Source organism: Ixodes scapularis, unplaced genomic scaffold (genome assembly GCF_016920785.2).
Source record: "Ixodes scapularis isolate PalLabHiFi unplaced genomic scaffold, ASM1692078v2 PGA_scaffold10__122_contigs__length_95168666, whole genome shotgun sequence".
Taxonomy (NCBI): Eukaryota; Metazoa; Arthropoda; class Arachnida; order Ixodida; family Ixodidae; genus Ixodes; species Ixodes scapularis.
This window is the reverse complement of record NW_024609836.1, coordinates 59,892,071-59,919,717: the sequence shown is the minus strand read 5'-3', so window position 1 is coordinate 59,919,717 and position 27,647 is coordinate 59,892,071. Positions and strand designations below refer to the sequence as shown.

Sequence of the window (27,647 nt, the reverse complement as noted above, 5' to 3'; positions counted from 1 at the left end):
CAACTGAGGTGGCATCGGCGTTCTTCCGCCGCTTCCTCGAGGGCCTTGGCTGCGACGCTTTCTTTCGTAGGTAGCTCGGAGCATTCGGGAACAACGTCGGCACAGCGCCCGGCAAGAGCCCCGGCTTTCCACGCGGAATTCGCACCTCTTCTCCGTTTATAATGTGAACGTAGTCTCGCGTTATAAACGATGGCTCAAAATGAAGCTCACACACCGTACACCTTTCGTGCAGGGGCTTATCCTTGCGACGCAAGTTCCGTTCCCAAACTTTTCTTTGCTCTTCGTCCTTGGGTACTAAGAACAGCGACGGCTCACCTTTCCGCCACTGATAGCCCGTCCGACACCCCGGAGCGCAGCAGTGGTGTAGTCGACGTCGATTCGGCATGGCACCGATGGCACTTCATTGGCCATAAACGACAGCAGATATGGGTAACAGTTGGTAACACGGGGTAAAGATCGCTTCAAAACGGAAGCCACTTCGCGCTGCCAAACCGCAAGCGGTTTGGCTTGCCTTCGGAACGCTCGGGAGTCGTAACCGGTCGGATCCACAGTGCCACCGCTTACCTATGCCGCTCTTACTACATCGGCGTCCTACACCGGAACCTCTCTACACTGGCCGCGTCGCCGCTTCACAGCAATGCATGGCGCGCGTCGGTGCACCTGTTGCGCTGTCTGAACCTGTGGTCTGAACCCTGAACTGCCTGAACCACCTGAACTCACTAGTGACGTGGTCGCAAACAATCCAAACCAAAATTAATTCAAACACGCGAACCGCGTAGCAATCATTTGGCGCCGTTCTGTCAAGCCAGTTGAAAATCCAATATCTAATCCATCCAATCCAACGAACGGCTTCCCCGAAAACAAAGAAAAACAAAAATGGCGGTTAATGAAAGGGCGCCAGTTTTGCCCGACGCTCCAGGTATTTCAGGTACAGTCCTCGTTTTCACTCTATAAACTCGACAAAAGATCGGGCTTCTGCACTTCGGCTGAATGCAACTCTCAGTGGAGAACTCGGCACTGAGCCGTCCTTTTCGGTCTCGTGCTGTTTTCGTACGGTGTTGATGCATGTCGCACTCGATTGAACTCGGAAAGCAAAATACCACGGGATCAAGGGCCGCTGGCGGTCGGACGGCTTTGCATTCAGAGACAATTTATCGAACGAAAGAAATTTGAGTGGTTGACTTTTCGTGATCACCGCCCTGTGTTTCGTAGGACAAAAGTTAGGAACGTTTCCTGTCCACGCGTGTTTATCTCCACAAAGCATGGCAGTTTACGAATAAAACTGAACGGGACGTGGACTTTATCTTACAAACCAGGTGCAGATCCCGCGTACAAAGTCAGATTGCCGGAGCCACGGTGTGTATGGGCTTTGGTATATCCAGACGTCTTCCTCTTGGCTTTGTTAGTAGCACGCTGTGTCTAAAGTGCCGTCCGACAGGGCACTCTTCCGAAGCGTTCAAATGCCTTCCGAACGTGGTAAACAAAAGTCCAGTTTATTCTAGCGCGTGTTCCATACCAACCGCTCGCCGCGATTTCTTTTACAAGCGCTAGCCAAGTAGACTCCACAAGAGCGAGCACATGCTTTCTTGCCAGTGCTTATGCCCAGTGTCAGGTAAATTAGTACACCTGAAAAGTACTTTAGTAAAGTACAAAGTTAATCAAAAGTACTTCAAGTAAAGTACAAAGTTAATCAAAAGTACTTCAAGTAAAGTAGTAACTACGTTGTGGGCAATGTACTTGAATTAAAGTACTACAAATACAATGTACTTTCAAAGTACAGTGCATGTAACAAATCTTTCATTCCCCTATGCAGTGTTTTTTTTTTTAAACTGGTATGCATTGCCCCAGGGGTAATCGAGGGGTGCATAATTTGTTTTCGGAAATGGCGGCGAATATTGGAAGAAGCCAAGTGGCCACAGAGTAGTTATTTTCGAAAAGGCTGCCAAATTCAGAAGTGTCTCCAACATCTGAATTTGGCTCCGCTTTCACTGGCTTTTTGCACCCAAGGGGGTACAACATACTAAGAGAGAGCACAATGTCAGTCCTGTAGCTTCAGCCAGCAATTTTCTTGTGGAGGAGCGTCCTCTCCTTTAAAAAAGAAGAGTGAGTGTGCAGGCGAGCCGGTGTTAATTGATTGATCATAATGTGACACCTGAGTCTGGTGTGGAAAAACTAAAGAACTTTTGAATTTCATTTCATTTATTGACCCTTAAAAGCCTGATTGGGGCATTACATAAAAGAGGGACAGTACCGGGAGGCATACATGGAGAACTTGTATACATATAAAAAAAAAAAAAAAATAAACAAGAAGACATGTTGCTGGTTAGGCATTGTATATGGATGACATGGCATTTCGAAAAAAGATCGGAGTCACTGATGTACACAATATGATCCAGCAGATTATTCCACTCTATAATAGCAAGAAGAAGAAATGAGTGGTTGAAGCTGACAGTAGAACCAGGGATGCGACATACACTAAGGAGGTTAAAAAGGCATCGGGATGAACGATGGGGATCTAATAGCAGTGACTGTCTGAGTTGAGGGTGGTGATAGACAATCTTATAGAAGAGAGAAATGCGTGAAATTCTGCGGCAAGTATGGAGTACGGAGCGATGGGCCGTCTGCTAGTATTTCTCCAGCGTTGACAAAGCACCATTTTGTAATACAAGTTTAACAAGACTAAATTTGGGGAATGTATTTCAAAGTCGGGAGTTGTACTTTCCTCAGCAAGTACCATAAAAGTTGAAGTAAAGTTAAAGTGTATACTTAGGAGAATATATAGTTCAAGTAAAATATAATGTTTCTAAACCTACTTAAAAGTGTACTTTAAGTACAATGCATTTAAAGTACTACACTGCTTATGCCTGTGCCATACACACACTCGACATTTTTGATTTTGTGATTTAAATAAATTCTAGTTTGAATTGAATGTTCTTTAGTAATAACAGCTGCTACAAAAAAAAAAAAAAGAAGCATAAAATAAATTAAAATTAAACGGGCAAAGTTGCACGACATCGAACCTGAATGTTGGGTGGGGATCAAATACTGCTAGCCAAGAATTCTAACCGTTGCGCCATCAAAGCGAGCTAGAAACATAAACCTTTAGTTTTCAGGTAGTATCTTCTATGTAAGAAAGTTTGGTCAAATATTTATGCTTGACTATACTCATAATTGTCCAGAACTAAAAGAAGTACGGAGGAATATGCATACTAACATTAGCTGCAATATGCCACGCACCAAAGCAACTCCAACGTCACGCCACCGTGGTGGCGCTGCTGTTGAAACTGCGAATCAGACAGAAAGTGTCCAAGTGCTCGATCAAGGTCTCGTGGTTTATAGGCTGCATTTTGCAAGACGACCTACGAGGAGCTGACGAACGTGTTGATCCTCTGCAAGTGTCTGCCTTTCCGCCTCTTTTCCTCCTTGCCACGCAACAATGCAGCGCATATGAACTTGCGACCAATCGACCCGTGAGGCGTCCGCCATTAAATTGCTAACGCTCCCCATGGTTTGAAATGAACCCTCTCTACAATCTAGGCCCTCTACTGCGAATGCGCTGACACTTCATCTCGGGCGAATCTGCTGGCAAACGCGGGTTTGTTTGTAAACATTGTGTTAATGTATACCACAAAATCCCGCTAGGGCGCTTTCCCCCGAGGGGCCACCCATCCCGTTTTTCTGGCTAAATATCCGTAACATAAAAATTCTGCAACATGGCCGCCCCCCTCCTGATTCCGTCGGACATCACGCGATGTTTGACGGTACCGGTATGTGTGACGAGCGGGTTTGCAGTGGGTTCTCGGGTTTTTGCCTGCGATCTGCGCATGCAATATCGGTTCCCATGACAAGCTAGTTCGTAGCGAGCTCCCGCATTTTTGTCCACGGTCTGCCCGCGCAATATCGGTTCCACGGTACATGAGCCTAGCCGGTTTCCACGGTTTATCGCACCGTAAAACACGAGTCCGCTGCATCTGCAGTCTGCGGTCTCTTTTTCCTTGACACAAGAGTTCATAGTGAATTCCCGCGTGTTTATTGCATCGTGAAATGCTAATTTGCCGTGTCCGTGACCTGCTGTGTCGGTTCCCATGTCATATGGTTTGTAACGAATGTCCCTTGTGCTTGTCATTATTTTTTTTTGTAAAGTTTTGCTGTCTTATCCTTATGTTTTTCGCCCTCTATGTTTTCATTTTGGGTGGGCGCCCTTATCCTATTTTACAATAGTTGGTGACAGGGTGGTTTCGGTTGCACCGCATCCAGCGCAAGCTTCCTACCTTTGACGACGCTTTGGCACCTCACGCACCTCTAGCATGTGCATACAGCCCAAGCATGGCAGAAGGCATAAAGCGTATGATGTAGGCCAGACGTCAAAGAAACACAGCGTGTCGTTCTCATTTTGTTAGTGACTTTAGAGACGTGGGGTAGGAGTGTCGTTAAACAGCCCTTCGTACGCCGCGTGGTTAATAAAAAGGCTGTGTTGTATCGGGAGGAACACGTGGTTTGCTTGGCATAAGTTTATGTTAACGGGAATATTGTGTTTTCTTTCAGCCAAAATGACGGAGGAGATTACGAGCGGAGAAGATGGAAGCGTTCCCAAGGAGGGCGCTGTAGGTGGGAACGACTCCCGTCTGCATAAACCACTGCCGGCAGTTGGTGGCCCGTGTGAGTGTTGTAGCTCCGAGAGTTGCGAATCTCCCGTGACAGACGACCGTAAATTTTCAGTGTATGACCTGCGAAGGTGGTCTCCTAGTACCTGCAAATTGCGGGATCTGCAAGCGGTGCACTGGCACCTATCAAAATACTGTCATATAGACGATTGATGTAGGACAACAGTATAAGGTTAAGTCTGTGATCCGCTATGCTAGGGGACAACTTTCTGTGGTAGTGAAGAGAAAGCTAGGGGGGGGGGGGGGTGTGTGTGGATGGATGGAGCTAATGCCTCTGTGTTGCTTTGCCAAGTAGTTCCGGTCTTTTTTGGTTTCAGTTTGGGTTTCGGCGTGAAAGGCACGCTTTTGCCACGGTTCGCCTTTGAGTACAGAATTGCAGTTGAGGGTGCTGAACCACGAACGCCATGCGTGCGGGTGCATCCGCGTCTCTTTCTCTAGGTTTGATCCGTTTCTAAACATTAGCTAACGCTTCGACCAAAGTGCTTGTGACCCACGCAGAATCTATCTACAAAATGCTGTGAATTTCATCGGCACTTCAGTTTTGAAGCTATTCGTACGTCAACTCCTGCGCATTTGCAACATGCCGAAATAGAAGCACATTCATGGTATGGCGCAAAGTCGTATTCCATTTGGATCGCATTCAGTTACCTCTAACTAACCCTAGGGGGGATCGGTGGTGCACCGCAGTTCGGGAGACGTTTGGCGAAAGCTCGCACTGCTGAACTCGGGGGTCTTGTCCCAATCCCGACCCCCGCCCGCTTATGCCGTTGAGCTCGCTTACCAGCCGGTAGATAGAAACAATGGAGAGTCCCAGTTCCCTTTGTCTCACTTGTGCGTACACATTGCACACCACTTGCTTGGTTCGTTTTGACAGCTTCTAGTTGCCAAACTGCGAAAATCCTACGGGGTGAGCTCACGGAAGGCGCCGACAATATGCCACACAGACCCCACACGAGGAAGACGCCACGTTTGTTTTGCGGGGAACTAGAAAACCTGCAATGAACCTGAACCAAGAAACCCCGAAGGAGCTAGAAAAACGTTATAGTTTTGCACATCCCGGCTAGCATTATAGCTACATTGCCAAATCGGAGCTAACAAGAACCAATTTTGTCATTTTTAGTTGGTTAAGTTACACCCAGCAAATTATCTGGGTTGAACTTTATTCAGCTGCACAGTGAAACGTGCTTTGCCTCTGTAGTTTTGGCTCCATTGCCACATATAGTTGTCCTCGACTATAATAACTATATGATTTTAAATTGTAATTCTAACTTTTCTTTTATATTCCTGGGTAAAATTCTAGCAATATAAACGGATGGAAGCAAAATGCCCCAATAGATTGCGGGATATATTCTGACTGTCTGAATGAAGAAACCTGACTTGCAGGGCCTGCGCTTCTGTTGACTCTTGTGACTTTCATTGGTTTTCAGACGAGGAGATGGACGATGCGTCGTCAAATGGCACAGACTCTGAGGAGGAGGACGACGATTATTATGATGATGATTCGTCCGACGACGACGATTGGCTCATGTTTAGGGAGAAAGAGAAAAGCTGGGACGACGAAGACGACGACGACGACTTCAAAGAGGAAATCGTCACGACTGTCTACCATTGGCCGGCACCGCCAACAACCAAAAGGAGCGCACCCAAACCCCCACTACAAGCGCCACCTAAAATGCCAAGTCAGTACCATATATTAAAGCCAAGCCGGAACTTAGTTTCTTGAACTTTCTATAGCTTTCGTTCATAAACTAACCACACCTGCAAGGGCATTGGGGTTTCGCATGATCTCTGTAAAAAACCCAATAGAAAAATTGACAGCAACCTTTATATCTGAATTCCTATTAGGCATAAAACGCAGTATGTGAGGTGCAATCGTTTAAGTTTGTTTAGCAGGCGTTAAACGGTAATTTTGGGAAGTGAAGAACCCATCCTTTTTTTAATTTTCGCAATAAATGTAACAAGAAAACTGAATGGGCACAAGGGCCATCCGATGTCAACTCTACCGCTAAATTCGGCTGGAGACTAAATTGCTGTAATAGGCAGTTTGACATCAGTTTTCCCGCGAAATTTGTCGGAGAAAGTGAATTGGTACGTAGGTCCCGTGACGTGAGGTCACACGACATTAATTTCCTTGCCAGACTTAGCGAATACGCTGAATAAATTATGCCATTAAACTCAGCAAGTAAACTGGACTCATCTGTAGGTCTCGTGATGTCAGTTCACGTGACATCAATTTTCCCTCTAGATTTAGCAGGGAAACAGTTGGTGTATAGGTCACGGGACGTCAATTTCGCCGCTGTATTTAGCGGAGAAAAAACAAATGGATGGACTGGCGGACGTAAATTTAAAATGGGGGCGTTCCGTTAAAAAGCATTTCATGCTTTATATTATGGCGACCGGAGGGATCAGAACGGCGGGGCCGCCCTTAAGGGTGAGCCACTTCTGCGTTTGCCCGGGACACCATTGAAACCCCCTTTCAATAGCAACCAAAGAAACTGCCACATTTTTTTTTTTTTTTTTTTTAATTTATTTGGATACGGCTTTTGACACGACGCCATGTGCTCGTTCTTTGTTTGTTCTCGGAATGCGGTTCTCGTCTGACAAAACGCTCGTGTTGGGCGTTTTGTCTCACGTGCTTACTAACAATGTGGTGTCATACCTAGTAATTAGGGGCATATAAAAAGGGGGGAGAGTGGGCGCTATGGCCGGATTCTGTGCTGAGGTGCTTGATGGTGGGGGGCCAGTTCTGCAGAGAGGTCTTTCGGTTGTTCTCCCACCTCCTGCGCAAGCTTTCTACCTTCGACAGCACTTCGGTGCCTCGTGAGCTTTGTGCACGCACGGACAGCCAAAGCACAGTGGAAGGCAGTCGGCTTGTGCTGGAGGCCAGGGGTCCAACTTCGGTCAAGGTGAGAGCGAGAGCGTCCTCGGCTGCCGATTGGATGTTGCGCCGCAGCTTTTGCGCGATCCACCGACGAGACATTTTTGGCCCGTCTGCGAGTTTAAAAAATTGGGCAAATTTTTGGTGAGAATGTTTCATAGGCTGCCAAAGGGCGGTAGCTGATGTCCTCGCCCTTAGTGCTCCTTCATCCACCGGTCGATGTCAGCTGGTGTACCGCAGCGGAACAACTAGATTTGCAAACGAAGCGCGAGTTGTCCGACCTCACTTCGCTGCGGCACTCAGTTTGTGGGAGACAGGTGACTTTTTCAGCGGTTTGTCAGCGGGCGACTGGCAATGTTTTCTCCTTTTATTTCCTTCTGCAAATGGTGCTCCGCAGCAGACAAACGGCATCCTTCGCTGGCGTTAAAAGACGACCCGCCTACGAACGCTACCTTTGCTCGCTCTGCGAAAGGCAAATTAGATCTCGCGGTGATCGAAATCAGACCCCCGCCGTCCAAGAAAGACGTCTGTCTTTCTCATCCTGTGAGTGACCCTAGGTTATTTCCTTTTAGTTGCAACCTATGCGGCATGAAAATAGTAGCTTCGCTGCAATAGCTTGTTGCGAGTAACGGCCTGATGAGTCGTAAATGACAGCCCAATGGGTCATGAATAATAGTGACATTCGTAAAATACCGAAGCATCCTCCCATTCCAGAATAAGCGCTTGCCCCTCAATTTTGTATCATTCAGAAAACATGCAAAGGACGTATATATGTTGCTGACCTAAGGAGCAGCCATTCCCCAGGTTTACATGATTATCTCCAAAATTTTAGCAGGTGCTTGCTCATATAACGTATGCCGCCGGAGTCGCGAAAATCTACACTATAAGCGGTACCGTGTTGTAACCAAAACATCAATTTTTCAGGCCAAAATACATGCCATGAGACAACTTACCTTTGCAAAAGAATTTATTTTATGTTACATGAAAAATAAAGCTTAGTTTGAGGAAGTCTTTATTTTACCAGACTATGGGAGGCGAACCGGTGGTTTAAAAAAGCCGCGTTATACCCAGTCCTGCACTATAAGCGGTTACGTTGTAGGGGGTCTATACTGTAGCATGTTTTCTGTTGTGTTCTCTGAACTAACCCAACAGGGTGCAAGAATATTGGGCCGGTTTAGTATTGCATTCGGGTTTTACTCCAATAGCGATAGCATTATAGTATCAACAGATGTGAACGAGGTGAATTTGCATCGCTTGAATCGAGGAAAATATGGGCATTATAATGACTCGTGTGAAATTCATCATTTCTAGATTAATTTCAAATTTTATTGTTTTTCTTGTTCAAGTGTTTGTTTCATTTTTTTTTTGTATATTCCCAGAAGTGCTAATGTCCTTTCCTATCATACTTTTTGAGGGACTGAGAATATTTTAAAATAAATAAATGAATAAAAAATATTCAGTAGCCAGACCTTGTGTGAGAAAACTGGCTAAAAAAGAACTGGTGTGCTAGTTGATCACACATATGAAAACAGTGCAAAAAAATGAGAAGCTGGAACAGGACAAGCGGTTGTCCTTACTTGCCCTGTTGCACTGTGTTTTCTCAATTTTCTTGAGGAAAGCGGGAAATCATCAGGGAGTGAGAAAGCTTTTTGCAAGCAATTTGCGTGGATCGTCTAATGATCCACCGAAGCTGGTTGGTTTGCAATTGTAAAGGCGTTCATGTGTATTGAGCCACTTCTTACTGATGGTTGTTTTCCAGTAAAAGCGACCCTCAAGAGGCCCCTCAGTGACGAAAACAAAGAACAGTCTGTAAAGCTTGAGGCAGGTGCTTCAGTCTCCTCTGTGCACGGACCATCACCGCCAGCCCCCAAATCAGGTGAGTGACCGTCATAGTGTACACCGGGGCTATAGTCTGCACTAGGTGTATAATCCACACAAACAAATTTTGTCCAGAAAAAAAAATTTTTTTACTTATAGTTTGCATCTGGTACATAGCCTGCACATAAGAAAATTCTCATATACAGCACTCATTTAAAAATGTGTTTGTTAGTGCACAAAGCTTTCATAATACAGAAATCATCATTAACATAATCAGTCATTTGCAACATCCCTCTAGTTTCGACGCAATGAACGATCACAAAAAACAAATTCTTCCATAGTCCGTACCTGTAGGTAGTCTGCATTGCGTTAAATTTCAATTAAACATGTTTAGTTCATGAACTGTAGTCTAAAAACTATGGTAAAGCTCCCAAGGGTATTTATTACTTCATACAACAAAATATTTTGCATAGCCATTTCGGCAGTGGACAACCGAGTCTTTTTTACACTTTCGCTGCAGAGGAGAAGTCTGGCCAGTGCTGTCTGGCTGCTAATCTACCTACGTGACCCAGTAATTTGCCAATTCAATTTACACTGGTACAAAGTCCGCACATACCAGTACCGGCAGGAAAGAAAATTGAAGCCTTTTCTGCACATTCTCCCGAGTTACATGAGTTAATGCTGACAAGCGAAAGATATTAAATGGTCACTGACAGGATGAGAACTTCGGGGAGCAAGTCACCCCGGTGGCTCCGAGGCAAAGCGCCGGCCTACGGATCTTCAGGTGGCGGGTTCGAATCCCAGCCAATGTGGCCGCAATACGACGGAGGCTTACTGTCAAAAACTTAGGTTTCTGTTGCACTTCAAAAGATCCCCAGGTGGTCTAAATTAATACTTAGTCCTCCGCCGAGGCCTGCCAAATTAAATGGCATGGAGCAGCTTCAGTTGTCCCACTCCCAGCCGAGCTTTCTACCTTCAATACCACTTTGGCATCTCGCGAACTTCGAGCTTGCAAACACAGCCAAAGCACAACGAAAGTGAGTGAGCACGTGCTGGAGGATACGCATTTGAAGAGGACGTTGTGCCATTATTTTCCTGTCGGTGACTAGCTAGGAATTACTATCTTTGAATCGAGAAGCGATTAGCCCAAGCTACTCGGCGTGCACAGCTACTACATGGGTGCTGACCTTCGCGTTGTTTGTCCTCTTCCAGCGAGGACGACGTGGAGAACGTTCTCGGCCAACGGTAACAGGAAGGTACCCGGGGAACGCATTGTAGACGAGGTCGAGCTTCTTTCGAACCACCCTCCGTCGCCATCTTGGAACTCGGGTGAGTGCTGAGGTGCCTTGTTTGAATTCCCTCAAATTCCCAAAAGTTTCAAGAAAGAAACTGCTGCTTCATATGAAAAAGCACTACCGTAAAGTTCCGAAAAAACTCTCGCCAAAAATGAAGAGATAAATTGGGAAAAACATGGGATGGGCTATCTTTGGGGATGCCACAGCAAAACTATCAAAAATAAACACTGGGGCCCCCTCTACAAACCACGTGGCGCAGGAGCTGATACTTCAGATCGTGGACTCCGCAAATTCGCGTTTCACGATGCGAATTCACGCCGGGAATTCGCTACGAATTCCTCTGTTACGCAAAAAGATACTCAGGTTGCAAACGCAGCAGATTTGCGTTTTACTGTGCGAAGGACCCGCGGAAGCCCGCCAAGAACTCGCATCTCACGGGAACGAATACCGCAAATCGCGGGTGCAGATGGTGCAATAAACACGCGGGAACCCGCTACTAACCTGCCTGTCACGGGAACCGAAACCGCGCGCGCAGATCGTGGACAAAAACGCGGGAATCCGCTAGTACTCATATGTTACGGGAACGAATACCGCAGATCGTGGACGTAGCAGATTTACATTTCACGATGCAATATACACGTGGGAACAACTCGCATGTTACGGGAGCCGATAGTGAACTTGCAGATCGTGGTCAAAGACATGGGAACTCGTTAAGAACTCGCTTGTCAGACATACTGGCACAGCAGATCGCGCGGCAGATGCGATTCCCATCGGACATCGCATGACGTTCGACAGGAATCGGGGGGTGGGCGATGTTTCGGAATTTTCATGTTACAGGTATTTAGCCAGAAAAACGGGATGGGCAATCTCTCGGGGGCGGGCGATTTCTCTGAACTTTACGGTAATACAATTTCTCTGAAACTTTTCTTGAACACTGGATTTACAGGAAGATCAGCTATCATCAGCACAATTCAGAAAATGGTCGCCTATCTTTCTCGACTCTGAAAATGAGTGTTGCAGCGTTTCAAAGCTGATGACGTTAAGACAGATCTCCGATAAGGCTGGTAGTGACTCGAGGCATTTACGCATTATAGAGAAACTGGCATTGCTATAGTTTTTTTCTGGGTGATCTAAAAATAGAGTAAAAAGAAGGTGTTCTGCCTTGCAGTGCTCATAAGGTAGGTAATTAAGGCATGATGAAACAGTTCAAATTAATGTGTCCTGAAGGTGTTAAGTTTTGGGAATGGTCCATACCGAGGGTGGCCAGGCTGACCCGGCCTAAGAGCCACAAACAGAACCACGGAACTTCCAAGATCCGCGGAGGGGGGGGGGGGGGGGGGGGGGATGGGATGGGATGGGATGGGATGGGATGGGATGGGATGGGAGGGAAGGGAAGGGAAGGGAGGGGAGGGGAGGGGAGGGAGAAGAGAGGAGGGGGAGGGGGGGGGCAAACTTGTCGAGAACAATAAACAAAACTCTAACTGCACTTGAACCTCGATTTTACGAAACGTGATATTAATTTCCCTATTTAACGAACAAATTCGGATTCCCCGCGCAGCCTATGCACGAGGTCTCCCATCCTCGATTTTACGAAGTTCCCGATTTAACGAAATAATTAGCGGGTCTCGGTGACTGTTAAATCGAGGTTAGACTATTTTTAATCTATCCAAGTCAAAAGCAGTCCAGCTGTATGTTAGGTAACAGTAGCACAAGACTACCAAACCGCAACCTGTCTTTTGATTTAAAACACGTTCCATTTCTCTTTTTGGGGAAGTCCTCACTAGGTGGGTGGAGGTAAACTAGGGGAGGGAGCCGCTATTCGCACTTTAACACGCAAAGAGCCGCAGGTTGGCCACTCTTGGTCCATACTTTAGATGGACTCTGCAGTAGTCGCCATTCTGTAATATCCCAAGGTGAAATCAATCCTTCAAAAATAGTCTGCCGAGTCATTGTGTTCAACTTTTTGTGTCCAAACGATTGAGCTTCGCAGTATTTTTGGCAGGCCAAAGCTTAGCCTGCCCACTTCCTTGTAACATTGCGGCAGCATAGTCACTGAATCAGTTCACATTATACTCGAGTTGCCGAGCATGGAAGGACACCACATAGAGTTGATCCGCTGTGCCGTTCTTCACTTCCAGGAAAGATAAGTGGAAACAAATCGCTTGGCTCCGATCAGAAAGACAAGGAGTCATTCGAACGTTGTGTCGCGGATGAATGGTCTTATTTCTCGCACGACCTGCCGCCACCGGCCATCAAAACGAGTGAGTATCGAAACTATAGTAACCGACAAGGTGTGAACAGCGGGGAGGCCCTTCGGTTCTCCAGCTTCCTGCTTTGAACAACAGTTTAGTGTCTTGTGCACCTCCAATCCACGGCGGAATGCATGGAGCACTTGCTGGGGGCCGGGCGTTCGAAAGACGGCCCCTGCCATCCTCACTCTGTCAATGAATATGGCCATCCCGTGATTCGAGTATCGCCTGACTTTTGATTAGGGTTTTACGTTTCCAAGGTTTTCTTTTTTTACAGCAGAGCTGTTAAGGGGGGACACTACCCAAAACAAATCTATTTCTGCAAAAAAAGTTGTTTTTGAAAAGTGTTATATTTACATCCACCAACATCTAGAGAGGATTCCCAGGAAGTTTCATTAGTTCACACTGTATAGTGAATTCTTTATAAATTATTTTTGGTCCACCGATGCTAAAGAAAAGGTAGAGGTTGGAGCGCTTTGAATGCATCTTTCTCTGTTCCACTTTTTGGCATAAATTTCACTTTAGGAAAACTATTGTTTTGTTGTTATGTAGCTTGGATTCATTTTTATGAGTTTTTCTGGGGTGAAATTTTAAGAGGAAGATAACTATGAGCTTGTTTTTTTTATTTTTGTCAATTTTCATGCTCAAAAACTAAAATTTTGGACAAAGGATGGAAATCTAAAAAAACAGTAGTTGTGTTTGTGTTTTCTTTTTTTTGTCATAAAAGATGGTATACTATAAAAATATAGCTCCATAGTTATCTGCTCTGAACTGTCCTCAAGCAATATAACACATGAAAACGACAAATTTATAAATAATTTCAAAACGATAGTTTTCCTACTCAGACACGCCCACTTTCATCTTTGAACATTTGTAATTTGTTTTGTGCTTCACCCAGGTTAACAAAATTTGGCACAAATGTTCTCGGCATCAACAGAAACAAGCCCTGTAAATGTTGTTTAAATCAGAGAAGGGGTTTAAATATTAACTTTTTTGGGTAGTGTCCCCTCTTAAGGGCTAGTTTCCCCAAGGTCATGTCCGGTACCAAACAAATGTCGACACAACACTCTGGTTGTCGCCGTCGCACATAGATGGCGGCAGCTGTCCAGAGTGTTGTTTTTGCCGGTTGTCTGCTTGCCGCCGTCGGTCATAGATCACGGCAACCTTTCCAGCCTCGGCAACCGGACGACTGGTTGCTGTCGTCGCTCATAGACGGCGGCAACATTTCTTCGGTGGAAGAAGAGCGGGAACAGAACAAGCGGTGATGTGTGCAGCAGCACGGATGTTTCTGCAACCGCCGCGAGGCCGCTATCGCCTAAAGTTTCACTGCATCGACTGCTTCAGATTCCCTTGCGAAAGAAGAGCAGATTGGTCGCCTGGAAAGCCACCGCCGAGAACAGAAGCTATAGCTTCGCTGCTCTTCCTTCTTCACCTGAGTGGAAAGGCTGAAAGTTTATTTCTTTTTTTTGAATGGAGGGGTGTTTTGTGGGGGAGGGGGGGAGGTTTCTTTCAGATTTACAATAAAAATTATTTTGTTTTTGGAAGATAAAGTTTTTATCGGTGAGCTAAACATGATGCGCTTATTCACGTTCGCAGTTACCGATGTGTGTTGCGTCCGGTTTTATCCCTCGTTTTGGGTCTCTTTTTCCCCCCTTTGCAGCGCGCATTCTGTACTAAGTATGACATAGCAGCTATAGTCGCTGGCAAGATGAAAATGGCTGGGAGGAGTTGCTGTTGTCCCGCCTCCAGTGCGAGCTTCCTTCCTTTGGCAATTTCGGCATCTCGTCAGCTTTGAACGCGGAAGCCCAGCCAAGGCACGGCGGAAGAGAGCGAGCGCATGCTGGAAGACGGTTGTCGGAAAGAGATACCCTGCTGTTCTCATCCTCTTGGTGCTGTGGCCAATACCACCTTGAAGTCAAGGCCTGCATTACGTCGTTAGATCCCTGAGCGACAAACGCTCCGAAGTTTTACGAGGGTATAGTGCAAGGTGCAGACGTGTGCGTCTTGGCGTTGCCACGTGCTTGTGTCGCACCTGTCGCAAGACGCTGGAAGACACGCCAACAAGCTAGTTGGCGCTGCGTAGATCCAGTAGTGATGACGTTTGGCGGTGACAGGTGCATCTCGCCTTCCAGGTAGTATTCTCATTATTCCTGCAGGAGAATCAGCAACAATAGCTGCATCTCGCGCTGTCAGCGAGTGCATTGTTTTGTTATAGCCATGTCTCGCGCCCTCAATGAGTGCATTTCGTGATAGCCGTGTCTCGGGCCGTAACGAGTGCATTGTTTCATGGTAGCTGCATTTCATGCCGTGAAAAAGTGCATTGTTTTGTGATAGCCGTGTCTCGAGCCGTCAACGAGTGCATTGTTTCGTGATAGGTGTGTCTCGTGCCGTCAATGAGTGCATTGTTTCGTTGTAGCTGCGTCTTGCGCCTTCAATGAGCGCATTTTTTTGTGATAGCCGCGTCTCGCGCCGTCAACAAGTAGTCTTTTCTCGTGCTGTCAACAAGTGCGTTGTTTCGTGATAACTGTCGTGCCGTCGACAAGTGCATTGTTTTGTGATAGCCGTGTCTCGTGCCATCAACGAACATATTGTTTCGTGATAGCCGTGTCTCGTGCCGTCAACAAGTGCGTCGTTTCGTGACGCAGCGGTGGTTCCGGTCAAAAGAGTGGGAGCCAACTTGGAGCAGATGTCGAAGCTTCGTGACCAGCTGGACGACATCTTGAGCACGCGGCCGAGTGGTAGCAAGCTCAAGGAAGGAGATGCCAACAGCCCGGTTCCCAAGTTCTGGGTGAGCAAGTGGATCGACTACACGGAGAAGTATGGCGTTGCCTACCAGTTGTGCGGCGGCAGCGTCGGCGTGTTCTTCAACGACTGGTCGCACATGACGCTCCTCGACGACGGCAAGTGAGTGCACCGCGGAGCGTCCTAACTTCTGTACGGCGAGCAAGTTTGTCTGCTTCTTGCGCAAAGAGTGTGGTGACATCACGGCATCAAGCAATGATTGGAATGAAAGGATGGTGAGTGAACACAAAGGCTAGCTTCCTTTGTGTGTCTATTCACTGTCTCCCTCCAATCAGAGTGAAGAAGAGCATCGTCTGCTTGCACGGGGAGACCAGCAGCATCAGGGCCAGGTGCCTCTGCCACTTAACGCCGGTGTCGTCTGCTAGTTCTAGCAATGGCTGTCTTGCCTTTTCTACAGCTTTCATAACTCCACCAATACTTTAAGAATGAGGACTGTTACGTCGCATGAGACTGACATCACATGATATCAAAGAGGACCTACGAATGCTACACGTTTGTTGCACCTTTGGAATATACCAGAGATGGGCAGTTTTACGGTAAGAGCTGTTAGTGGGAATCTCCCCGGGGAACTGCATGGTCATCGCTTCGAAAACTCTCCATGACGTCATCAGCTATGTTACCAATCACATGATTGCTCCCTGCCATCGCATCTGAGACTTCCCGCCGAGCCCAACGCCGCTGTAGTTGGCAGCATGTGGCGTGTGCAAAGAACAGACAAACTTGTGCATGCTTTCTTGGTGGAAATTCAGTGTCTTTGAATTGCCTTTGTGGAATGTTCCAAGTACATACGCCATCATGTAAAATGTTTCGCGGCGATATATGTTAATGCCCCCCCCCCCCCCCCCCCGCAACCCCCTGGAAATTTAGGAGTAACTAAAATTCGTCGCAGCAATTATGCCGCGGCCCAAGCACCTGTCGCCGTGGCACACGATCCGAGGTCGCCATTTTAGGTTGCCCTCACTCACCCTCACAGCTACACTTAACTTCACCCCCTCACTCACCCTCATCCTCATAGTCACACTCACCTTCAGCCCTTCACTCACCCTCACGGCCCTGATACCTTTCACTCACTCATAGCCCTCACGCTACTCACCGCTCTCACGCCCCTCACTCACTCATGGCCTTAACGCACTCACCGCCCTTACGCCACTCACCGCCCTCACGGCCCTCCCGCACTAATAGCCCTCACGCACTCACCACCCTCATGCCCCTCACGCACTCGCCACCCTTGCGGCCCTCACGCACTCAGCCCCTCACACCCCTCATGCACTCATGGCTCTCATGCCATTCAGGCCCGCTTCGTATGGGGCAATTTCGCACTGAAACTTAACGTCTCAACACCATGCAGCAACACGGGCCGCCCACGTTCACACACGGCAACCAATTGCTGCAATTTGCCATCATCATCATGAAATTTAATTTTTCTTGCACTACTTAGACACATAATTACGTGCTATAAACATGTTTTTATGAATTTAAATATCATTGAGAATACTAATGCATCTTTCTGAAACAGTTTATTTCCAAAAACAATCAATTTCAAAACAGAATTAAGTTTTTGTTGTCATCATCACCAGTACGAGGTATCGCGTGAAAATAATGCGTCCCTGATTGGATGCCGCCGCTTCAAACGTCTTCGAATTGCTCCGAGTTGTTCGCTTGTTTCGAGCCGGACCCGATCTCGGAATTTTGTGTTGATCTTGGGAAAGCTAGGGAACAACCCACCAGCAACAGCAAAACTGCTGAAGAAGTTGCTCCGTCTGAAGGGGGCCGCACGCACTCATTGCCCTCATGCCCCTCACAGACTCATGGCCCTCACACCCCTCACGGCCCTCACGTCCCTCACGCACTCACACACTCACCGCCCTCACGCACTCATGGCCCTCACACCCCTCACACACTCACGGCCCTCACACACTCATGGCCCTCACGCCACTCACCGCACTCACGCCCCTCATGCACTCATAACCTTCACTCTCCTCACACACTCCCCGCCCTCACGGCCCTCACACACTCACGGTCCTCACAGCCCTCACCGCCCTCACTCACCCTCACCTCACCTGTGAAAACGAGGGTGAGGGAGAATCCTGATGAGTGAGGTTTGCCGGGGTATGCACACGATACACGATAGAGTAAATGATAATGATGCACAAAAATCGTGTACCAGCAGATGCAGTTCATTTATGTCGATCATGTCCGAAAAGAACTCAAGCAAGCAGGAGAGCACTGCCTCTGCAAAGAGGAATGCGTGGGGCAAAAGTTTGCCTACATGTAATCTGAGGATTTTTTGAGCCAGAACTGACGTTACAAGAGGCCGGCCTAAAAGAAGAAAGGTTTCGATACAGCTGCCCTGCAGTACAGTAAAACCTCGTTATAACAAAGTTGAAGGAGTGGTCGCAATTATTTCGTTATAACCATTAGTTTGTTATAGCCAATGTCCATTTCTTCCCACTATTGGCAAGCAAGGGGAATTATGATTGCTTCGTTATATCCATTAGTTTGTTATATCCCATTTTGTTATAAGGAGGTCTTACTGTATAGACAAAAACAAAACAAACAAGTTTTTTTTTTTTTTTTTTTTTTTTTTGCAACGTTTTTACTAGTGATGGACAGAATCTGCGGAACTTCAGGTTCGGTAAAGTTTGGCACATGCCGAGCTTTTGAAGGAAACTTCGACAGAGATTCGGCAAATGTCTGCCCACGCGCGAGAATGCAACGGGGCCATGGATTGCAAATGGACACCATGCAGTTACCATCGTACAGTTTAATACTACCAGCAATTACGGCGAAGTGTGGAGTATATGGTAACTGTGTGCTTGTCAACCTTTAGGAGTGTGGTTGTCTTCAATATTTTCTGCCTCAAGACAGAAGATTGACCTGGAATTGACGCAGTCCACTGCACAACAAATGATGCGGTGGTTTCTGGACGTGATTCTCATTTGATCTTTCCAATGATGCATCGAGGTAGTTCCAACGTTGACTGACAAGTGCAAAACGTTCCCGAGGAGAATTGTGTTTTTCGGCCCCGATATGTAGAAAATATGAAGCTAGCGGTTGAGATAGAATGCGAACGTTTGAGAAGATGACGTTGCTTGGATTAAAAGATAATTGAAAACAAAATTTCTTTATGAGCCGGCGTCCATTTAAGCCGAATATCGTCAAAACGAGATGATATTGTGAACGCTCGTGGAATTTTTATCGGTGAAAAATACTTCTCAGCAAGAAAGAGAATGTTGTTTTCTTTCTTGCTGACCAGTTTGTTTCACTGAAATGAAAGCTACAGGCCCCTAGAATGTAATTTTTGTGTTGGCTCAAAGAAAAAGTTAGTTTTTCTCAATTATTTTTTGATCCAAGTAACGTCATGTTCTCAAACTTTTTGCATTTCATCCCAACTGCTAGCGTCACATTCTCACAGGAGTTTGAGTGCCCTGCAGTGCATAGTTGATTTAGCTGGGCCGAAAAACACTGTTCTCTTTTTTCGGGAACTCTCTGTACTTTAAAGCATTCCTCGCAGTTATAGCAATCCTGTTGTCGGCTCACAAGTGGTTTGTGCCAAAACAAAATTGTATAGCTTTTTAATTAGCGTTATTTTGTAGTTTTTAGCTACCCGCATAAAACTAAGCACAACGATCATGGTCGACATTGCACATCCGACATTCCTAACTCTTCCCATCTTCGTAAATGTCTGCGTGTGTCACAACATCGGAAACCGGAATTTTTGAAAGTTAAAAACGAGACGTTGCGAATATGGGACGCACACTTTCATACGAAGCTGGCGTCAACTGATTCCAATTGGAAAACATGCATACTTGCAATAAAATTGCTACCTTCTGGTGGAGGTTCAGCAGCTGTTGCACTCATTTTTGCACATGAAATGATGACTTGCAGAGAAAGTAAGAACACAGTGTTGCCGCCTTCATTGTACGCACTTGCAGGCTTGCACTGATAGAGCCTCAAAACCGAAACTCGCGTATCGTGACTGCGCCCGCTACTACCCAACCTCGTTCTCACACCACTTCTGCCGAAAGTCGCTTGAAAAGTGGCGGTAAACACACATAAACGACACCGATACAATTATCTTGTAGAATATCACATTATATAGTAATAGCTGTGTCAATATGCATTGTACATGGCATTTAAGATTTTAAAGAAAGCTTAAAAACATTTTTTGTTAGGAAAACAAAATACTGACGACTTATTTTTCACGGGCTCAATTTTTCACGATTTGGGTGAAAGCTCAAGTTCTTAAATAATTTGCGGGTCCTAATTTTCGCAATGCGGTGGGATCTCAATATAGATTCCCATGTGTTTACATTTTACCAGAATTGTTCACGGGATCTTGTTTCGTGAATTGTAGACGATTCACGAAATTTGCGAAAATTTGGTTTTTGCGAAAATTGAGTTTTTTTACGGTATCAGCCTTGAAGTCTGGCAACAATGTATTTTTGCTGAATCTTTAGAAGACTTCGGCAAAACTTTGGTTTTTCCGAATACCGAGATTTGGGAGAAGTTTGGCCCATCACTAGTGAATGCGCTCATATTTTTTATCCCTCTCTCTCTCTCTCTCGGCCACGCGTTTCAACGTTGCACAACGCTCCGGTTACCTCCAGGAACGTGATTTACGTGGACCACTGGCAGTACGAGTTCCGCCGCACGTTGGCAAAGACACCGCCGTGGCCGCCGTACATGAAGGACAAGCTGCGGCTGCTGGAGTACTTCTCAGCCTTCATGCGGCAACGCCTGCTGAGGACGGGGGGCTCCGGCGGGCGCCGCACGGTGAAGGAGCGTGCCCGCCCGCCCCACCTGGTATCGTGGCTCCGAACGCACTCGACCATCGCGTTCCACCTCAGCGACAACACGGTGCAGGTGCGAACTGAATGCCGTCTTAGAGGCACGCTATGGTCTATTGTAGGTATGGTCAGCCAGGTACAGCTTTAGCCTCCACCGTACTAGTGACCGTGAGTCGTTGCGGCAGAATGGGTAACTACCGTATTTGCACGATAGTAAGTCGACTCAATTGTAAGTCAACCCCCCTCATTGCACATTAAAAACAAAAACCTTTAGAGGCGTGTTTTACAGCGAACATGTTAAAACGGCAGGGTATCTTTTTTGAAAGCCCACCCTCCGGCATGCAATCGATGCCTTTTGGCATGCTTTGGCTGCGCATGCACGTGTGAGGTGCATGAGATGCCCAGGCGAAACTAGGAAGGTCACGCTAGAGCTGGGACCTTCCCTGTCGTTTTCACTCTGTCCGCAACTAGAGACTACGATTCGTCTGCTCTGGTGATGTCAGTCCCGTCGTGATCTCTGCTACGTTCTTGAAGCCTAGCGTCGGCGTTGTCCAACGAAATCTTGCACTTCGCAAATGGCGGCATCAAACGCACCTTCTGCGCTTGCTCGGTCATCGCGTTGCACATCACGGGTAGGGACCAATTGCGCACTTTTGCACGGTACGTTGCATGCCTGACCTCCAACTCCGAAAGGCATCCCCACCTATATCCAGAATTTGGCCCGCGGCCCGTGGAAGCCTCTTTGTTTGCAGTTACAGTTAAGGCAAGACACTGGTTCTAAAATCGACTTTTTTGTTTATTAATGGATTATAATGAAAATTAGTGTGTATATGTGTTTTGGCTTCCTCTTTTCAAATATAAAATTAGTTCTGCAATATCTCAATTACTTTTTGAGTTACGAAGAAAATAATGAAGCCTAATTAGGTCATTTCTTACGACTCATTAAGGAACTTTCTAATACGAATTTTTTTGCATAAGTGATATGGATTTGTAGCTAAAGACCTGTCATGCAAGATGATGCTATTTATATTTTTGTAAAGATAGATCATTGTATAAAACTAGTCTAATTAGGTCAAGTACACTATTTACAAAGCCTAACGAGGTCACATTATCACTAATAATAAAATTTCGGGCCCATACTGTCATACAAAAATAGCATCACCCTGCAGTTCACTTCTTCCTGAATCCAAGGGTATAAAGTTTATAGAAATCCTTGAAGAATAATCTCATGAAAACAACCGTAAGGCTAGGCATGTAGATGAAAAATGCGAAGCTGAGAAAATTGCAGTTGAAGTTTTGACACTCATTGCATAAAATTGAGTAAGGGATCTCATGCAATAATGTTCAGCAATATGAAGCATAGTTCTATCTGAACAAATTGAGATGAAAAATTCTGCGATCCGTTCACAAGAACCTTTAAAAAATAATATAAAACTGAGAAATAATGTCTGCAATGTAAAATAAAGTTATAAAAGAATGAGTAGACTCTATAAGGGACAACGGGATGAGGCACTAAGGGTTGCACGTTCCAAAAGCAGATTTTGTTTGGCCCTGAAAAGGGCCTTTGTTCATGTAGCACTCGAAAGGGGAGCCCCCTCACAGCTGTCCAGGACTGTAGTCCCCAGCTGTTCCAGTCCGGTGTTGCCTGGAGAACCTCTGTTTTGCATTGCTGCTGGTGTGGTGGGTAGCGTTGGCCTTGCGCGGATTGTCCTTCTCCATGCTTTGAGAGCTTTCATGTCCACTACAATGAACTGTATCCCAGCGTCGCGCGTCTGGCCTCCTGTGGTGACGCCGAGAAGGTCGAATTTGCGCCGGGTCGCCGACTTTTCCGATAGCGCACGCTTGCATTCGTCCGATCGTGCGACTCGTTGCGCCTGCTCGGCCGTGGAGTAGTATGCGGTGTCGACACAAACCGCGCTCGCAAAGCTCGACAAACTGCCGCTGCTGCATGGAGTCGCGATGTCTCCGGCTGATGTTTCCGGAAGATCCAAGGCATCCGGCGGTGCCGATCGCGGTGGCGCACTTGCAGCAGACAGCTTCGGCTTCTTGTTCCACGGTCGCTTCCTCTTCCTTCCGAACGCTTGCCGCGTGCTCGATTTCAACCGAGCGTCGTCCGGCATCTCGAGAACTCGAAGCGAAACAAAACAAAACACGCGCGACTTCGTAGGAAAACGAACCAACATTATTCAACGCAAGCGCGCAAACGGGAACTAAAACGTGCGCTCGACCACGGAGGAAACAAAGCAGACAGGCCTAAGGAGACGGGCGGAGACGAGCCCAGGAGCAGACGACGCACCTCTCGCCAGCGCGGGAACGGAAAGGAGGAAAGGAGAAAAAGAGCGGAGGGGCGCGTTTAGGCCAATAGCAGGGGCGCTAGGCGCCGCGCGTGCTCTGACGTGGGTCCATATCACAAGAGCGAATGACATTTTAGCGAACGGCGACATTTGAGCGAATGGTCGTTTTAGCGAATAACGGGGGCGCGCGTTAACCCATCCGTCGCGCTGCGCTTTACGCCGCTTCGCGGCGACAGTCTGCGGCAACTCATTACAAAAATATGAACTCATTTGGCCCACCCGATAACGCCGCTTCGCGTTGTCCGACTATTCGCTAAAGTGTCGTTCGATGAAACGTGGGCGTTCGCTAAAACGTCATTCGATCAAGTGAGTGCCTCCCCTCTGACGTACGGGCACCTTGCTAGCAGGCCAATGAGAGATCGCAATTGGGGCTTTCGAAACCCGCGGAATGCGGACGTTCCCCGATGTTGTCGCGATAACGAATGGCATGGGGACGTGGGGAAAATAAGCGGCTTTCCAACAAGACCAAGATGGTCGCGATGCGACGAGCGATCGCGAAACGCGCGGGGCGCGAAGTTCCACTTGTTTTCATTGAACTCGCCGTGTTAGGGCTCTGCGGGGACATCGTAAATATCATTTTTTTCATGTTTAGACATTGATTTTGACATTGAAACTTTGCAGGCAGGTACCTTAGACTACAATTAATCCAAATATGTGAATTTTGAAAAACGTGAAATTTCGCGTTTTTTGACCATTTTAAGACCCGCGTCTCCCCTTAAGACCCCGTGCCTTTGCACACTCCACTGGAGCACCTTCGCTTCGACAGGTTGAACTTGCATCCAGCAGCGCAGTTGTTGGTTCCTTCTGGATGGAGAATGGCCACAAACGAAACTGCCAGTACGGTGTCCAAGACACGCTGGAAAGTTGCTGGTGCCGCGCATACCTTGAACTCGTACAGTCCGTCCAGCGTGACGAAAGCTGTCTTCTTGCGGTCCCATTCGTCAACTCCAATCTGCCAGTAGCCACTCTTAAGGTCCATCGATGAAAAATATTGAGAGTGGTGCAGCCGGTCTAATGTGTCTTCTATACGGGAGAGTGGGTTGACGTATGCTACATCGACCATGGCGATTGTTAGCTCGCTTACATCAATCCTGCTACATTTGCCCACTAGCACTAATGGAAGCAAGACACGAATTTGACTAAGTTTATGGCAGACCTTTATAGCGGTCGGAGGACAGTACAGTACACATGCTTACTTTGGCTTCGTAATGGGCATTACTCAACTGATACATGAATGCATGCCGGCATCACTAATAGGCATCCAAATTGCTCCAAACTTACGCATGTGGTGCTCCAAAGCTCCTCCAAAATGTAAATTGTTCCAATACAAAGGTGCTTTAAAACAAGGTTTTTTCCTGCTCCAAAAATTTCTCATTACTCAGAACTGACTGGACCACCCCTGATCATGTGAAAACTGGTGAACCACAGTTAACACGCTGAATGTTAACACACAGCTTTGATGGGCACTCAAGATGCACAAGCGCACAAGCACCGATAGCTTTGACTGCATAGCCACAGAACGTTGATAACTGTGGCTTAGCGTAACTACAGTTACAGGGGTTATGACACGCTAAAAATAAAATATGAGATAACTATACTGGTAGGACTTGCCGTATTTTCCTATAATCCTGCTAAATTTGTATTGAAAGTGGCGCGATAGTTTCGTGGATAAATCGATTTTAATGCGGGCCCCTCGGAGAGGCAGATCCGGGCGAAGCTGGAGGTTGGCTACGTGGCCAGCCTCCAGCGTGGTATTTCCTTGCACGCACACCCAGACTTGGCTCTCTTGGCGTCTCGAGCCTCAGCTTCCTCGTTTACCTCCCACGTCTCGAGCATGCGGTCCGTGACAATTACGTTTACGGCGTCGCTTGCCTTGTCGAAGTGTTCGACATTGATCGCGGCAGCGATGAGAGTGATTGCTATCAAAAGATGTGGGAAGCTGTTCATTTTAACTGCGACCCGCTGGCGACCAGCACCAGCGACGACAAGTTACGGACGTGCTCGCTGTGGCCAACGTCGTCCGGGAATATCTCGCAGGCGCATGCAGGGTGGAAGGTCAACAGGCCGGGGGCGAAAGCGAGAATAGCTTTCTGGTTACCGAGTTATGTGAGCGGTTTTGATCGTAATGCGACGAGGATAGCTTGAACGATCATGGGGGCGCCTAGAATGAGAGAGCGCTCATGGTCACGTGGTTTATGGACACCATGGTGTGACTAACGTGGGCAGTGTTGCCTGGTCGCCAGATGAAAATGATAAAAATTCGTAAATTGAATATTGCAATTACCAGAGCTCTAAAAATCGCGTAACTTGGTGTATATACTAAGTAGCCTATGAGCATTCCATTTCAAGAATAATCTATCCGTTGAATTTTTGTGTCATAACCCCTTTAAGCGTGCCTGTGTAGCAAGGGTTTTGGTACTGCGGTGCAGACACCTAGATTGCCAGAAAGCTCTAGCGTTAGCTGCCTCGGTGGCTCCGAGGTGAAGTGCTGGCCTACAGACCCCCAGATATAGGGTTTGAATTTCGGCCGAGGTGCCTGCAATTTGACAGTCTTAATCTGGAGGAAGCGTCATGAAATCAATATTTCAGTTGCATGTCAGAGGATCTCCATGTGGTTGAAATTACTCCTCCATCCTATGCTGGGACGTGCCAGATGACCTTTATTTGCTTGGCGCGTAGAACCCCAATCTTGGCTCCACTATTGGGATTTGTACTAGAATGTGTATTCCATTCATTGCCACCCATTGTCGTTAGAATGTCATTTGCTACTTGCCCGAGAAATGTTGATTCTCAGAGGTGTGTACACGGTGTTTTTTTTTCTCTTTTTTTTACTTTGCATTAGGTGAACTTCTTACAAGACCACAGCAAGATCATCCTGTGCCCGCTCATGGACACAATTTCGTACATCGACCGCAATCGCGAGTTTTCCGTGTACCGGACGGAGTCCCTGCTCAAGGCGGACTTGGCAATGGACTTAGTGTCGCGTCTCAGGTACAGCCGAGAGGTTGTGAAGAAGCTCGCCCTGCCCGTCGATCCTCGAGCGGCTCTGTCCAGGGCACCCTTCCGTTTCAGCACGAGCACGCCCGTCGCAGTTTGCCAAAAACTGCTGGGAGCACCGGGCCACTTCTATAACTCAGTTTCACCTCGCGACGATATGCGGCAGATGCTGCGAGCCATCCCAGCCAACCCGGCGCCGTGAAGGCTGGATCGCAGACTTGCATTCGAGTTTGCTCAAGTGTGTGGCATCTCCTCGTAGCCGCGTACGAAGAGAGAACGCACTGTCACCATCTATCGAGTGGCCCTGGAACTATGTGTAATGGGATTGAAGGTCCCGCATTATTTGAGAGATCAAATTTATACACCATCTGCGAGAAACGGTTGCTTAAAACCATTGTCAAAATTATTTTTTCGAGTCCACAGTGAAAGAATAATGTATAAAAGATCACAAAAACATGTACACCGCAGACGAATCCGAAGTTTCCAGGGCTACTTGATGGATGGTGCTAGTGTGGTCTCGCATCATAAGCGGTTACAAAAGAATGCAATACACTCGAGCACACTCGGATGGAAGCATGTACACTAGCCCTAAAGGGATACTACGACGAAATTCTAGCACCCATTTTGTTGTCTAAATGCAAACCATGTTCTGGCCACACCATGGAGACACCAATTTTTTTTTTTTTTCTCAAAAAGATGTTAAAACATTATTTCAAGGGAATAAATCGGACGTCATTACGTCACTTTGAACTTAGGAGCGAAGCCGCTTTGCAGAGGTATGGCGGCAAGCTGTTGGCACGCGAGCCCTGTGGAACCGGATTTTCCTTTTCCCGGCCTATTCAACGCCTTCTGGGAGCAGGGAGGGGCAACTAAACACGGCCAGGTTGTTACGCGTTGACGACATCAAGTGGCAGACCTCGTAACCACACCAGCCCCCAAGCAACTTCGCCTGTGCTGGGCCATTTGGTCACGTCTCCTGTGACCAACCGGTCACGGGTCATGACTCCCGCACTCCCCGATGGCCGATCTTTGAGCGATCGCTGGGATTGGTCCCTCGGAACAAGAAATATAGCCATTCGTTCAAAATACAAGCATTCGATTGTCACTAGCAGATAGAGTTGATTGTGCTTAACTTTTTCTGAATGAGAGAGGTATATTTTAAGTTTCGATTCAGTATCCTTTTAAACGTATTGCAGAGCTCGGGGTTACATGACACAAGACTCGGCTCGCATGTAACCCTCCCAAAGGTTGCACGACACTTCTGCGGCATCGGGTCGGCTTCAATGACTCGTAGCGTCCTCCGCTGTCCATCGTAAAGTGAATCGAAGTATATAGTGAATGTTTTTAGTTTCATACCTATTTTCTGTACAGTGGTGTAATTTCTATGCACAGTTGATTGCAAGATCACAGTTCATATCCTGAAGAAAAGCCTACAATTATTTTATAGAATTTGGGGAATGTTGCGAGGGTCAAAGGAAATCTGGGGAAGCAGTGCGAAATTTGGGGAAAACATTGTGAGGGTCAGTGACATCTGTTGGCTAATGCAGCTTTTTTTTGCATGTTTCAAGTGACTCGAGTGTTGAGAAGACTGGTGCATACACTTTTATGCTTCTGTACTTCGCAAAATGAGTACACACATGTGCATGCGTAAACCCCAAGTAGGAATCTTGTCGTTCTGAACTTGCGGGAAGTCAAGAGTATACATTTGATCATTGTCACTAATATTTGCTGATCTAGATGTTTCTTTTTCAAATAGATCGGAGTTTTGACAAAATAAAACAATCATGTTTTGCCAAAAAA

The 27,647-nt window shown here is 46.9% G+C and overlaps 1 protein-coding gene across 1 annotated transcript; it reads left to right on the top strand.

The window, feature by feature from the left end:
* Positions 1 to 827: 827 nt before the first annotated feature.
* On the top strand, positions 828 to 27,647 carry LOC8033286 (serine/threonine-protein kinase plo1). The gene is made up of 9 exons (XM_029988980.3): positions 828 to 928; positions 4,546 to 4,659; positions 6,092 to 6,343; positions 9,302 to 9,418; positions 10,573 to 10,689; positions 12,794 to 12,916; positions 15,550 to 15,808; positions 20,317 to 20,572; positions 25,693 to 27,647. Exons 1-9 carry the CDS (start codon positions 877 to 879, stop codon positions 26,047 to 26,049), a joined length of 1,647 nt encoding a protein of 548 aa, XP_029844840.2. The 5' UTR covers positions 828 to 876; the 3' UTR covers positions 26,050 to 27,647.

Excerpts from the sequence above, each read along its gene's own strand:
- LOC8033286 (XM_029988980.3), top strand. The coding sequence starts at position 877 with ATGGCGGTTAATGAAAGGGCGCCAGTTTTGCCCGACGCTCCAGGTATT. Across the intron at positions 4,660-6,091 it reads GCCGGCAGTTGGTGGCCCGT|ACGAGGAGATGGACGATGCG; the intron begins GTGAGTGTTGTA and ends ATTGGTTTTCAG. Across the intron at positions 9,419-10,572 it reads ACCGCCAGCCCCCAAATCAG|CGAGGACGACGTGGAGAACG; the intron begins GTGAGTGACCGT and ends GTCCTCTTCCAG.